Source organism: Stegodyphus dumicola, chromosome X2 (genome assembly GCF_044657685.1).
Source record: "Stegodyphus dumicola isolate Sdum_Otavi_A_Nest chromosome X2, ASM4465768v1".
In the NCBI taxonomy this organism is placed as follows: domain Eukaryota; kingdom Metazoa; phylum Arthropoda; class Arachnida; order Araneae; family Eresidae; genus Stegodyphus; species Stegodyphus dumicola.
The window spans coordinates 61,727,810-61,742,911 of record NC_140781.1 but is presented as its reverse complement, the minus strand read 5'-3'; the positions used below and the strand labels follow the sequence as shown (position 1 = coordinate 61,742,911).

General features: G+C 33.7%; 1 protein-coding gene across 2 annotated transcripts in view; it reads left to right on the top strand.

Annotated features, from left to right (window-relative positions):
- Positions 1-15,102, top strand: part of LOC118205710 (protease-associated domain-containing protein 1) — a 45,998-nt gene that overhangs the window by 28,884 nt on the left and 2,012 nt on the right. Inside the window, exons 4-5 of one of the 2 annotated variants that reach the window (XM_085810081.1) lie at positions 4,855-5,022; positions 6,381-6,449. In XM_085810081.1, the coding sequence (XP_085666207.1) occupies positions 4,855-5,022; positions 6,381-6,449 (237 nt within the window). The remainder of the gene's footprint in view (positions 1-4,854; positions 5,023-6,380; positions 6,450-15,102) is intronic. The other variant, XM_035378003.2, reaches the window with a different exon arrangement.

Below are 15,102 nucleotides of genomic sequence, written 5' to 3'. Positions count from 1 at the left end.
ACAGGTTCAAATTGACTCACATACTGTCCTTTCTCATTGAGTTTAGCAAACTCAAATTTTTCATTCTTCTTTTCAATAACAGCTACATCATTCTTAAAAATTACACTGTAACCTGCTTTTTGAATATTCTTCACAGATATTAATTGACAGTTCAACTCAGGCACATATAACACATCTTTAAGTAATATTTCTCTTCCATTTAATGTTCCAGGTACTGTACCAATACCTTCTTTCTTTAAAACATCATTTTTGGAAGCACATGCAACAGTTCCAGAAAAAGGTTTAATTTCTTCAAACCACTCACCTTTATTACACATGTGTGTAGATGCTCCAGAATCCAGAATGAAATTTCCAGCAGGCTCGCCAACCATGAATGTTACTGCAGCCGATTCTCTATAATCTGATTTATGCTTAAATCTGCAATCCTTCCTGTAATGCCCTGGGCGTCCACATCCAAAACAAACTAATTTTTTTTTTGCAAAGCTTGGCAATATGACCTTTACTTTTACATTTGTGGCAGATGATATCACGCTTATCAGCGCTAAAAGCTACGTTATTACTTGAGCCAGAAATACAAGAATCGTAAGAATTTCTCTCACCTTGCAATTCTTCAGCATTCAAGAGCCTTTGCATAACAAAGTCCAGTGTAAGCATTTCATTTGGCTGGTTCTTAATTGTCGATTTAATAATGTCGTACTCAGAAGGTAGCGACATCAACAAATAAATAATCACATCCATATCTTTGACTTCAGCACCCGAGAGCCGCAGTTCATTTACGATCGCCAACAGTTTGTTAATATGTGACTGCATACTGCAATCTCGGCGTTTCTTCAGTGTCGATAATTTCTTTCGTACTAATATTTGACTAACTGCACTCACCTTATGGTATTTATTCTTTAAACTGCTCCAAATTTCACATGCAGAAGATTCACTCGACATGGTCACCAATATGGCATCATCTAGAAGGGTTAGCAGCAATGCGTAAGCCTTTTTTACATCTTTGATTTCAACAACTTTCGTTTCATCCGCTTCAACATCTAAATATTTATCAAGTTCTTTGGCCGCAAACACGGCTTCAACACGGCGCTTAAACAGAGAAAAGTTTTTACCATGGCTCAACACAATACTTTGTGTTCTCATCACGTGCTGCCATTTCAAATTTCACTTAATGCGCGATTTCATTCCAAACAAATAAGTTCACAAAACAAATATAAATGCTTCACCTTGAGCATGTTCAATATCAGAACCACGTTCTGTTGTAAAGATTAAAAATAAGGTGAATCAGAGGCCAATGATAATTAAGTAGAGGCTTTATTAAATGTTGGAATTTCACATACATGGAACAGCACGTTTCTACATATCACACCATGACACAAGAACACTACTACAACTGTTGCCAGATCAACCTAAGCAAAAGTATAAAACAGTTACGGTTAAAACACATGACATTAAATAAGAAACCGGGGAGTACGTGTGATTATTCTCAACACATTTTGAGACAAAGCTCTAATTGTTAGAAAAGATGCTTAAAGAGAAGGAAATCTATATAAACTAGCCAAAATGTTTGGGAAGGCTTCAAATAAAAATAATAGATGAATATTTTGTTGAGTGTTGTTACAAAACATAAATGTTTTGTAGCTTTTAATGTGTAATTATCCTAATATCGTTTAAGAATCAATGTCATAAATTATATGTATTTTAAACTGTGAAATTTTATTAGATTTTGATTTTTATAGGGCTTTTTTTTAACAAATATTGTTATTTTTTTAAACAAATATTGTTAAAAAATAAAATTTAATAGTGGCCATGTAAATCCATAATGACTAAGTTTATCAAACTACCTAATTTAATTATTTATAACTAACTGCATACCCTTAAAAATTATCTCTACATATTAAAGCGAGTTACTGCCTTTCAATAATACTGTGGTCCCAAGATAAAATACAAAAATGTAAAAATTCAAGTAAAACTTATTCTTTGAATCTAGTGAGACTTAATACAAAACAACTTATCCCCTCTGGTGCTTTAATGACTTATTGGAACCTTAAAGTATATTAACCGGGTTACAACCCCTGAAACTCTACACGAAGCTACGACACTAACTGCATAAAACAGAGCCTGACTAACTTTCAACACTTGCCAACCATGCCTGTATCAGGCCTTTCAGGTTTGTTCCTATCAGCAAGTTTCTCTCTAGGCAAGCAGCAGCAGTGACAACGTTCAGTCTTTCTTTATGAATCATGCTGATTATGATCTTACTTCTCATTTTAACCTATATTTTTTGACATTAAATCTGCCTGCTATTTACTAAACCTCCAGACTGACGAAGTATGTGACAAAAAAATAATAAATAAATAAAGCTAACTGTTAGTAAAATGTAAATGTCACTTATCTTTCAAATGTGTCCAGCTATTATAAGTGTAAAATATTTAATGCTACTTGATAAATTGCATAAAGTATACTTTATTCTCAAACTTATTAAAATTATGTTAATTCATGTTTAGTAATAATGCATACTACTTAGGGATCTATTTTATTTTTAGGATGGTATTACAAAAGTGAAATTTAGCTATAGATAATATTTTTAGTTGAATTTATTCGGTTCCCATTTGCTCATAGGTCCTTAATTTTTTTCATGAATGGGCCTTAAAAGTACCTAATTTCTCTGTGCAGAAATGTGCACGAACCCTGAATCACGTAAAAAAGTCACTTAAAATGAATTTAAAATATGCCACAACAGAAATGAGCCCAAAGAAGTGGTACAATAATATGGTCAGATCTAGAGGATAAAAGTGGATAAAGGGAGCAGTTAGGAGAGAGAATGGCAATTTTGACTCTAAAAGTTCACTTGCAAGCAAAATTTATGGTGTAACAAATATCATAAATGGAGATCCTTGCTGATAAAACAGATATCCTAGCTGATAAAACAGAGAAAAAAAAAAAAAAAAACTGTGCATACTAGAACAACAGTTGGGCAGCAGTTGCCAATATACTGAGAGGATAAGAAAGCATCTTTTCTAAAATATATGACAGATATTATTTACGAGAGAAAACAATTCTTCCATTACAGATAGTAAATTTGGATGAAACACTCCTCTGCAAACAGAACTGTTGATGAAATTGGGCAAAAACTGTATCCATGCTTATGACAGGATATGAAAGAACTTCATGTAAATGTTTATTAGCTTGTGCTGACAGGTTAAAGGTAATGATAATATTTAAAATGAAAACTATGGATGGATGTGTGAAACAATCGTACATTAGTGGCTACAAACAGTTTGACAGTATCTTAAGGGATTTTTTCTTTTTCAATCAAAAACATTGTTGATAATGGATTCCATGCAAAATCAGACGTCCAAAATTGTCTACAACCTTAGCAATAACCCCTGGTGTCTTGACAAAAATCTTACAGTCCTTAGATTTATTTAATCTATTTAGATGAGTCCTAATTTAATTTATTTTGATGATGTCCTTAAATTTATTTAGATGAGTGAAGGATTACACTCTTATACCAAAAGCACAAAATGTGTAGAGCATTAGATGAAAAAGTTGCAAAATGGGTAAGAAGTGTGTGAAAATTGTTGAAAATATAGTCAATAATATCAGGATTCAAAGAAGCTGAAATTATATCTCCAGATAAAGAGACTGTAGAAAAAAGCGAATGAATGTGATGGTATGGCAGACTTGGACTATTTAAATCGGGATAATGCTAAGTCTTTTAATTCGGATAGTAAAGAATAAGATTTTGATGGCTTCATATAATGTACAGTTTTCTGTAGTTATTTTTACTAGCAAAATTTGAAATTTTCTTTTCATTCAATTTAATATATCATTGTTGCTATATTTTATAACATGCTATGAGTATTATATATATTGACTCTAGTTTGTAAATATAAATACATTCTGAACATAACTGTATTTTCAGCATTTCTCACCTATAATTTATTTTTGATTCGTGGTTTCATTTCATCGATTTTTCTTAACGTATATGTCATATATCATAAGTCAAAATTTTTTAAGTGTGATGTTCATTGTGATGCCATGCACAGTTTAACTTTATATGACTTTTATGCTGATGCAGCATTTTTGTACAATTTTTTTTTTTTTTTATTGCGCTGTTTGTCTTGACTGTGGTCTTTTCCCCAGAAGTTGTGGTAGTTGTCTCTTGTAATGAATTGTGCAGATTGCCTAACCTGATTACAAGATTTTTGATGGCTTCTTAATGTTGAATTCCAAGCTTAAAAAATTTATTAAGTTTGCCTTTTTGACAGTAACTTTTAAGAAAAACCAGCCACTAATTATAATGGACTACCATTGATATTAAGAAAAAAATTAAGTTGTAGAAATAAAAATTGCCAAGCATTTCTGTTTGAAGGTAAAATAAATTTATTAAACTGTTGCTTATAATGCATGAAGGTGAAACTTATCTGAAAGTCCTCGCAAATTTTTAAGGTTTAGATTAATTAGTAATTATGATAAGCTGTTTTTTAGTTATGAAGACACACTGAAGAAATGTCCAGTATAAAATGGCTGTCATTTTCATGGAGAAGTTTTGAAGGAAAACTGGCTCATATTCATGTTTATGCACAGGGAAAATTTCATACAGGCAGTGCATTGAGTTGTCAGACTTGAGATAAATTTTTATCCAGTATTCTATTCAGTATTTTTATCCTGTCAAATACTGGCAGGGCAGTGATAAATGAAAAAATCATGAGTGTAATTAGTTTATCATGGCCTATGTGTAATGTTATTAACAATTGATGAAAATATATGTTTTGTTTAGCTGTGATATATACTAATCTTTGTATTGTGAATAAATTATATTCTAGTTATTTTTATTTAAACTTCCAACAGGGGTTGTTCCTTTTTAAGTAAATGTATACAAGCAGAGCGCTCTGGTGTTTTAGCAGTGATAATTTGTGATAATGATATTTCCAATGATGATCAGTACATTGATATGATAGATGATAGTACCAAAAGGAACTGTAGTATACCAGCTGTATTTCTTTTGGGAAAAGATGGGTAAGTAAGAATTTATAATATATGCAAATCATTGATGTTGATTTTTTAAGATAATATATTTATTTGTTTCTAATATACGATACCCACCATTTATTTAAATCACTTCTGTTCTAAGCATATTTGAGTTTATTAAGTTTCAATTTGCGTACTTCAAATTGCAATAATAGTTTTAAACTTTTCCCAAGGAAAATTATAAATAATAGTTAATTCATCAATTAATCCAAAAAGAATTATTAAAAATTAATATTAAAATTAAATATTTACACAATTTTGAAATTCTTTTTCAAATATAGTGTAAAAGTATTTTTACAAATATGTTCCTGATGAAGTACAATCTGTAACAAACAGATATTTGGTATGCGTTTGTTTCATATCGTTCAACAACAGTGTATCAGTTGCATTCTCAGTTTTGTAAAACTGCTGATAGCTTTCCTGATCACCATCTTTCAGTTCAAGAATTCTTAGAATTTGCAGTGTTTTTCGATTGATAATGTCAACACTTTCATGGTCAGTTTCTGCAGTTAACACATTGAGTGCTGCACATATTTCTTAGGCAATACCATTCAGGCCACGCACACCACTTAAAAGCGTAGGTATTTTAGGGCCAGTAGAAGATAGTTTATGTTTGGAACGCGATTCCTATAGACATTCATTCAACACGTTACGTGCCAAGTCTGTTTTGTAAATAGTTACATTCTATACAAAGATGTTACGAAGCAGAAAATTGGCATTACTGAATTCTGGAATGAATTAGCGCTATCCCTTACAAGTTGTGCAAAAGAAGACATTCAATAGAACAGGAATGCAGGAATATGTAAAAAACAACATCATAAACTCCAAAGAAAACCAGGAAAAGCCTCTGAAGTATGGAAATATTGTAAATTATGTTTAATAAAAATGCAACGGTAGCTGGTAGAGTAATGGCCAGAAAAAAAGACTAAGAAAGTTGTCATATTTTGCAGTAGCTGTAATGGAGAACCGTTTTTATGTTTACCGTGTTTCAATGAAATCCATTAGTCCTATAATGAATCAAAATTAAGTAAATTTTAAATAAATTTTCTGTAATTCCATAAAACAGTGTAAATGTTATATATCATGTTACACGCTATCAGCCAGCGGCGGTCGACGCCGCCTAAACGGAAAATCTCAATGTGTTGTGGCACTCAACGTGTTAACACTAATAGTCAGTTTTTATACACATTGTATAATGACATTCGAAAGCTTTTATAATACCCTAAAATTAAGAACTGAATTTTGAAAGTTGTATTTGCAGAAAGAGACACTAATGTTTTTCAGAAAGAGATGTGTGTGTTGCACAGTTATCTAAATAGTAAAGCTGTTTTTTTTTCATTTTTCAGTTCAGTGTGCCATTTCAAAATAAAATTAGTAAAACAACTGTTAGTCATCTATGAATTCTTGCTGTTATGGTAAGTTAGAAGTAAATTCTTGATTCCTTTCAAACATCAAGGGTTTCTGCTTTTGTCAGTAACTACTTCTGTCTTTTTATGGCTTCATATTGCATGTTTATAAAACAGTTGCTTATTCCTTCAGTTTCTTAAACCAACTGCTGTGTCACTTTTAGAGATCAATGTGTGTTCTGGTAATGTTTTGTTGTACAGTTCAGTTTTGTCTGTGTTATAATTGCGAGTGGCTTGCATTGATTTAATAGCCCAAGAAAATGTCTTTTATACAGTTATCAGCTGTGTGATGATCCACTTTTTCCTCTTCACCATGCAGTTTCTAATGAATAATATTGGATTTCTGTTTCTCCAAGCTGTAGAAGCTTGTTAGCTTTTTTAGCATTATAATTTGAAACCATTCTAAAAAAGCAGTTTCAGCATCTGTCACTTTTCTGTCTCTTTTGCGCTTCTGTGAGACATTTTCATTTATCAGTTCTTATTAATTCCTTGTTTAAATAAACTGCACAATGCTGTTTGGGAAATTCCAAATTTAAATGCAGTTTTTTCCTCTGGCTTCAATTACCAAGAACATGAAAATCTTTTCGTAATTTATCTTTTTCTTTCAGGCTTGTCTTTTTGTTTGGCCATTCAGCAAGTTAATTACACAACAAATTTTAAAAAATACTTCTTCCAGTGATTTATTCAAATTTCAAAATCCTAGCCAGCAGAAAGATTGTTTTTTGTCTATTTAGTCCATCTGCTACTTCATGATTACAAGCATGACGATGCTTTTGCTTTTCTTCACTCTACAGCTACCACTTCCTTTCCATTCACTCTTAATGTATGGTAATGCTTAAAAGCATTTCAGTTTTTTCTTAAAACGGTAAACATGATTTATCTACCTCAAGTAAATGATTTAAGAGCGAAATCTTAAGCTATGGGATACAAAAGTTGCACTTTCTCCTCATATCACGTGGTATTCAAGAAGGAAACATCACCCATTTACAGTGCCTCTAGAGAACTGCTTTTGTTAACTTTAAGATAAGGAAATTCTGTTCCTAATAAGCAAGTGTGCACAAAGAACTCTGGAAAACGTTCTTACGTGTACAGTGTGGGGGGGGCAGGTAAATATCGATCAAACCCATTTATTGAAGCACTACATACCTGAATGATAAAGCCACAGTCCACAACACGTAAAATGGGAAAACTGTGAAAAGTGTAATAGGTAGACGTAGGGTATTCTGGTGCTGAAGAATGCTATATATGTTCACTCGTCAAACATAGATGTCACCATTCCTAGAAATCACTGCAAGTCTTCTCGGCCTTTTGGTTCTGCAAACTTTTCAATCACTTGGATCTTCTTTGGATCAGGTGCAATGCCTTTATCAGACAGTACATGTCCTAAATAAGTCACAGAGGTCCGAGATAGCTGTGTCTTCTTGATGTTAAATTTTAGATTAGCACTTCTGGCTATCGTAAGTCACAGAGGTCCGAGATAGCTGTGTCTTCTTGATGTTAAATTTTAGATTAGCACTTTTGGCTATCGTAAGTGTCTTCCGCAACAACTTGCAATGTTCTTCGACAGACAACGATCCTAGGACTAAATAATCAAAATATGGATTTATCTCGTTCCCATTGCTAAAAATTTCCTCCATGGCCCTTTGAAATTCCTCAGGTGCATTGTTCATATTGAAAGGAAGAACTAAAAATCTGAATCTTCCCCAGGGCGTTGTAAATGTTGTCAAGTACGATGACTCCTCATCAAGCGGTAGTTGCCAAAATCCATTCTTGGCATCCAAAATGGTAAATATTTTACATCCTTGGAGTTTTGTCATAAGGACTTCTGCTGTAGGGATTGGATAATGAGGTCTTTGAATAGCCTCATTAAGCTGCCTTGGATCTAAACAAATTCGGTGCTGCAACGTGAGGTGCGACATTTTCTTTTATTTTTGTCTTTACTGTGCGATTTAGTTTTCCCACACCAGTAAACACATCTGCAAATTTGCTCAATATCACTTGCTCTGGTGTCTCTTCATTTTGTTTCTTTTCTTACTTGACATGATACACTCTTTCAATCAGATCCAAGTCTTGGCAAGCCTGAAGACCCAAAATAGGAGATGATTCCAGAGTGGTTACTAGAAATTTGAGAGTTTTTGTCAATTTTTTAATTTTACATGTAAGGTAGCACTCACCTAATATTGGTACTTACTATAATCCAGTATTGGTTGTTTATTTTTCTTAATTATTGGTTTCTCACTCCACTTTAACAATTCACTCTTGGGTATAATGTTAACTTGAGCTCCAGTATCTAATTTGAAGTTCACTTCGTTCTTATTTACAGTGATCTTTTGGTACCAGTCTGATGCTTTATTTGAATCCACTGCGTCAACAGTTTTTACTTCCCCTAGGTAAATAAACTCCGAGTCGCTATCTTCCATACGTTCAACGGCGTGCACTCTCTGTTTTGGTTTGGCGCGACACATTTTCGCCCAGTGATTTTTCCCACCGAACTTTCGGCAGACCGTTCCGAATGCAGCGCACTTCTTTGGCTCATGTTTTCTTCCACATCGCTTGTGCTCTTTTACTTGCATTATCTGCGTGGGATTGGATCCATGTTTGTTTTTTCTGAGAGTGTCTACGGAGATTTTGTTCTCGTTCATTTCAGTTGCTTGTGCTATGCTATGTTCCGCTGGCTTGCATTCACTGATGATATTCTGCAGCGTCTTTTTCACTCTATTTGTCTCTCATATTAGCCATTCTTGTAATGTTTTATCTGAGATGCCTTGCACTATTTTATCATGGAGCATTCTATCTTGCGCTTGCCCATAGTTGCAATCTACTATTGCACATCATAGCCTTGAGTAAAAGTCCATGAATTTCTCTCCTTTCTCTTGCTTTATTTCGAGAAACTTGAATGATGCATAAACCTCATTCTGATAATCTGCAAAATATTTGTCAAATTCTTGTAGCACTTGTTTCAAGGACACTTCACTGCCGCCTGCTTCTGGCTTCAAATCAAACGATCGATATTGCTTTTTTAATTCATCACCACAAACATGTCGAAAAAGCGCAGTTTTTGTGCTTTCCGACTCTTGACGATATCTTAATGCCTCGATATAGTCCTCGAAGTCTTCCTTCCAGTGTCTCCAAGCTTCAGAAGGGTTCGATCCAGCGTCAAACGGTGACAACGTGGGCAGGTTATGCGCCATTTTTGATTCCAAGTTTTTGAAATGCACGTAATCCTTAAAAAATCAATTTATGCATTAAATTTGTGAGCATGGTTTACTCTGACACCATGTTATATATGTTGACTCGTCAAACATAGATAAATTACTGTTTATTTATAAGATAAAATTATATTACTTTATACATAAGAGAGACATTGATGCTACATGGTTGGCGGCAAGTGACGAGAGTGTGACGCAGCAAAAATACCGTGCAGTAGCTAGTCAGGTTAGAGGCACTGCCATCTATCGGCAAGCAAAGTAATTAATATCTAACAAAGAACTGGGTCTTTTTCCTAGTCGAGTTTAATAAACGACAGTTTTTTCATTAATTATTATGTATTTGTAGTGTTTTCTGGAAATTTCAGTATACTAAGCAGCTGAGTTTATTAACCAGTGAGTTTAATAAGTGTCGGGTACTATATGCATATATGTGTGTAAGGACTTAGTGTATAAAAATATTGTATATTTTGAAACCTGTTGCCCTTTTTTTATCTCTACAAAAAAGTTTTGAAAAAAAAATGCATAATAGTTATTAAAGTCAGGTTGAGCTAATTAAACCAGTATGTATTCTTGTTGAGATTGGCACTTGCCTATTATCCCATCAACCATCAAAGATGGCTACTATCAAACCATGAAATGTGGCAGAGATCCGACCAAAGTTGTGCGAATTGCTCTTGCAGAATTCTGATGCCTCTTTATTAATAAACAATTTTATTTACTTTTATTATTTACGTGTCCTGCCGTATGCCTTTATGGAAGATTTTCTGAGGGAAACTGAATTTATTAATCTGTCAAAGCGTTATCACATTAGCTGTTTGTTGCCCGAACAAAACCTTTGCAGCAACAGTTCTGAGAAACGGCCTTTGGCGAAATAGGGTTACCATCTTCACTTGGTAAACAGGCTGAAAGCCAAACAAGAATCAGTTATCGCTCAGATTGGCGAAAGTGACGTTTCTTTTCAAGTGACATTCGCTTCTTCGTGTTGTTTTGTATCGTTCACATGCTTTTCGTTTTAAACTTTATTATTAGTAATGGAAGATAATAGAAAGGTGATTGCTATCAAGTTAATCACTTTGATCTCCACTCTGGCACTTCATGTAACAGATAAACACACTTCTGGTTATAGCAATCAATTACAGCAGTAATAGCCAAATTCTGTATACACTAAGAATAGTTTAGAAATATGTGCTGGATAAGTCTTATTTATCACACATCGCTTATGTGTGTTTTCTGTTGTCTGGATTTCAATGAAAATTTGATGGCTCACTGGAAAATTTGTGACCTGGTGAAAGCATTTTCTGACTAACCTTTTGGCTCATAATTACTGTTCTGTCCATTCAAACAAACAGACAAAAAAAAAAAAAAAAAAAAAAAGACCTTCTATGACAAAAATCTATATGGCTGATATTTACCTCCTCACGGCCAGCAGATACTATTTAGCAAAATGAAGATCAAATAAAGCATATGAATACATGAGCAATCAAACATGTGCGAGTTGTTTACTGTCCCATAGAACACTCGGTAATATACCTAAAACACATTAACCCCTTCGAGCTGGGTAGCGAAAACGCGCGCTTATCGCTGAGTCCGGCAGTGTCTTACACGAGCGTCTCTCCAGGGCCAGGGGCTTTTTTGCTACTAAGCCTAAATCCATGAAATTTCCGAAGTATCAACGCATTGTTTAATAATGCTCTATAGAGTATTTAAACGGCTTATGCTTTATAAATATTTTTATATATATACTTTAATTACCTTATTTCTTGTTTAAATGCATATTTTACACATTTTATTTTAATTACTCACCATTTTATAAATTTTAACATTATACATCTGAAAACTAAATATATTACTTAAAATTCTCTTTTCGTATGAAAAATTTGAAAACAGGGATCTACACACAGTCCTACGTTACATTCCTTGCACTCGTAATAAGTCATTTGCCGTTTTGGAGGATTTTCCCGGGAATGTGAACAAACGAAGCATCGTTGTCTCATTTTCTTATCAGTCTCTTCTGAACAAAGTTTTGGAAAATGTCTTTCAGTTAATCTTTCAGAATCAATATCAGAATCAATATCTGAAATATTTTGCATCATTTCTGCTATTTCGTGCTCTGTTAAACATTTTCGACGCTTCGACATTGCAACGGTAAAAACAAAGAATTCACGTCTAACAAGATCTAATTATTTTCTAAAAACTGAACTGCAAACCGAAATAACCAATGCTTTAGAGCAAATAAAACTTCTCTACTTACAGTAAACAACTACCATGTGCAAATAAAGTGCGATTTAAAGAGACGTCATAAATCACGTCATTCGGAAACATTTATTTCCCCGTTTGTTTATATAATCAAAAACACGTGTATGTGAGTCATGCTTCTCTCATTTCGAGTAGAAGGTCTAATTTACGTGTATCTGAAACCATATGGACATACAGTGCCATCTTGTGGCAGAAATTATAGCTTGAAAAACGTTGCAAAGTACTGGCACAAATACGTGACAGTCGGTAGAGAATGGAACAATCCTCTGGCACGCCTGCATGTCAGCCGTTAGGTAAGTGCGTTCGTTGCTGGCACGTATACGTGACAGTCGGCGCGAAGGAGTTAATTATACCAAGTCTAGAAATTAGGTGTTCACATCATGAGTTTGTTTTATGGTTTGGTTTATTGAGATTACAGCAAAGCACACTAGGGCTATCTGCCTAAGGGAAACTGGCTCGTATACACGTTACACATGGGGAAAACCACGAAAGCGCCCATGCAGCCAGCCCGTTCACAGGATTCAAATCTCGGACCGAACTACCAGTGTTCAGCGACTTTACCGCTCGGCCGCTGGTGGGCTCAGTTTGTTTTATGTGATTACCGCAAAGCATCGAGGGATAACAACAGGAGGGATCCCTTTGTAGAAGATTTTTTAAAACTGGCTCGTATACCAGTTATAAATGGGGCAAACCAAGGAAACGTCATGTAGCCAGCCTGTTCGTGGCATTCTAACCTGAGACAGAACTACCAGTGTTCAACGACTCTTCGGCCACTAGTAGGCACGTGCACTTAATTGGAAAGTGCAATTCATTATGTAAACAGACATGAAGGTGATAATCAGTTGTGCACTGTTTTAAGTAATCAAATGTTATAAATGCACAGCTGTTACATTTCTTATTATTTATTAGTCATTTTTTTATTACGTAGATCATACGTATGATATAATTATGAATTAACTCAATAACAAAATGTGTACACTCTTTAGTACTCAAATACTCATCAATTATTTTTCAACTGATTATTACATACCCATAATAATTTGCAAAGAACGATAACTATAGTTGCTGCCAATTATGTAATCGTTATCTGAATTAAAAGCAACTTCAAATAAACTTCTTGGCAATGTTCATTTTTGTATTCATACATACATATATATATATACACATCTAATAAGTCATATATTTACATACAGATAGAGAGATGCGATGGTTTAGAAGTTGTTAATATATATTTATTAATATTAATGTAATGAATAAGATTTATATTAATGAATGTATATACAAATGTTTTTCATCATGCATAATAAATAATAAATCCATAAATTTCCAATGTTTCAATATGTAGCATTTACAATAAAAGTATAGTTTCTAATGTATTTATAATTCAAAAAGTATTTCATTAATAACATGAAAATAATAGACAAATTTAATGAGTATTCTCATTATTACATAAGCTGTGCTTTTCTTTTTTTTTATACATCTTTTATGCTGTTTAAAATGTGTCACTGATTATGCAATTAACAATTTAAAAGATAAGTAATTAGGAGAAAAGCCGCGCATATACAAACGGATTTTAAAAAAAATTATTCAACTTAAATTTAAAAAATAAAATTCTATTGTATAACAGTGATAATAACGATCAGCACGAAATACGACAAATTTGGCGACGAACAATTTGTAAACAAATCCGAACTGCAAGAACGTCGTAAAATACTGTCAACTCTGAAATTTCCACGATTATATATGTAATGAATATATAAATATTTAAAAAATGACTTGGGCAGTTGTATTACAACAAAACAGCAATAATTAAATCGGCCTCTATTTCCACCGTCCATCACTTCACAGTGAGAGCCATCGCCATATTGAAAGTTACCCGTGATCCTTCAGAAGCAGAACTTTCGTCTGATTGGTTGAACATTCGAGGAACACGTCTCCAGCCGGAACATTTTCGGGAAAGTTTTAAAATGTTGCTCATAGCCGGGACACGTTCCTCCTAGCTAGACGAAACATTTCTCGGAAGCCTGCCGCTTAAGTGCATGCTACTAGAATCTCGTTTCTCGGAATTGTCCAGGGTAAGCGCGCGCGTCTACAGATGTGATATTACACATGGTGATGGCCCTTACACATGGTGAAAACCAGGAAAATGCCCATGCAGACAGCACTTCACGGGATTCGAACCTCGGATTGAACTACCAGTGTTCAGGGACTTTACTGCTCGGTTACTGGTGGACCTACAATCAGTATTTGACGCTCTTAAATTTTTTCCTTCATGAAAAGATTTTTGTCAATTTGTACTATTTTGTTAGTCTCTTTGTTTTTGATGCTATGAGTACAAACTTTTATTAAAAAAAAAAAGCAGATAATTGTAATAACCTATTACTGTCATGTTGGCCATATATATAGCTGTTCTTTTCCCCCATTTAACAATGTCAGTTTTCTCAACCAGCTATAAATGAACTGGAATTCAGTCACAAATGTGACTCTATAACCTTCAAACCACGTTCCTTTTGAAATGGATATTCTCTTGTGATACTAATCCATGTTACATTGCCATTTTTATATTTGTTTTCTAATAAAGAACTTGTTGTGTCTGTTAATATATACTTTTTTATATTAGGAATCCATAACTTTGAAAATAATCCACTGCTTGCTGTTATGTAGAAGGCAGGCTTTTCGATTTTTAATCATTTTATCTAAATGCTAGAAAAAATATAGCTTTAACAGTTAATCTGTATCCTTATTAGTAAAAACAAAAGGTGGTTTATCAAAAATCAATCAGAAGTACATTCAAACAAATGTTATTGTTGTCTTAAGTACCTGCAGTAAAAATGTAGATGTTAGTGTGTTGTTATGTCACACTTATCTATAATTGGCACTAAATCATGCTGCTTGGCAACACTTTCATGATTGATGGGATAATACCAGAGGGTTAACAAAATCTGGACTCCGAATTCATTTTTAGTTGAACGCCATCATGTAATGTTTTTTATATGCAGATAAATGACTGAACCAAAACAAGTTAGAAATAGTACTGTGATGAGTAGGGAAAATATAGTGTGAAGTCTGAGATCTGGACTCATCGGGACTTCGGTGATTCTGGATATTACACTAATGTTTGTGAAAATTGCATTACCATGAAGGAATACGTGTGGTATTACGCAAATTGAATCAAACTTTCAGGAGAGTAAGGTAAG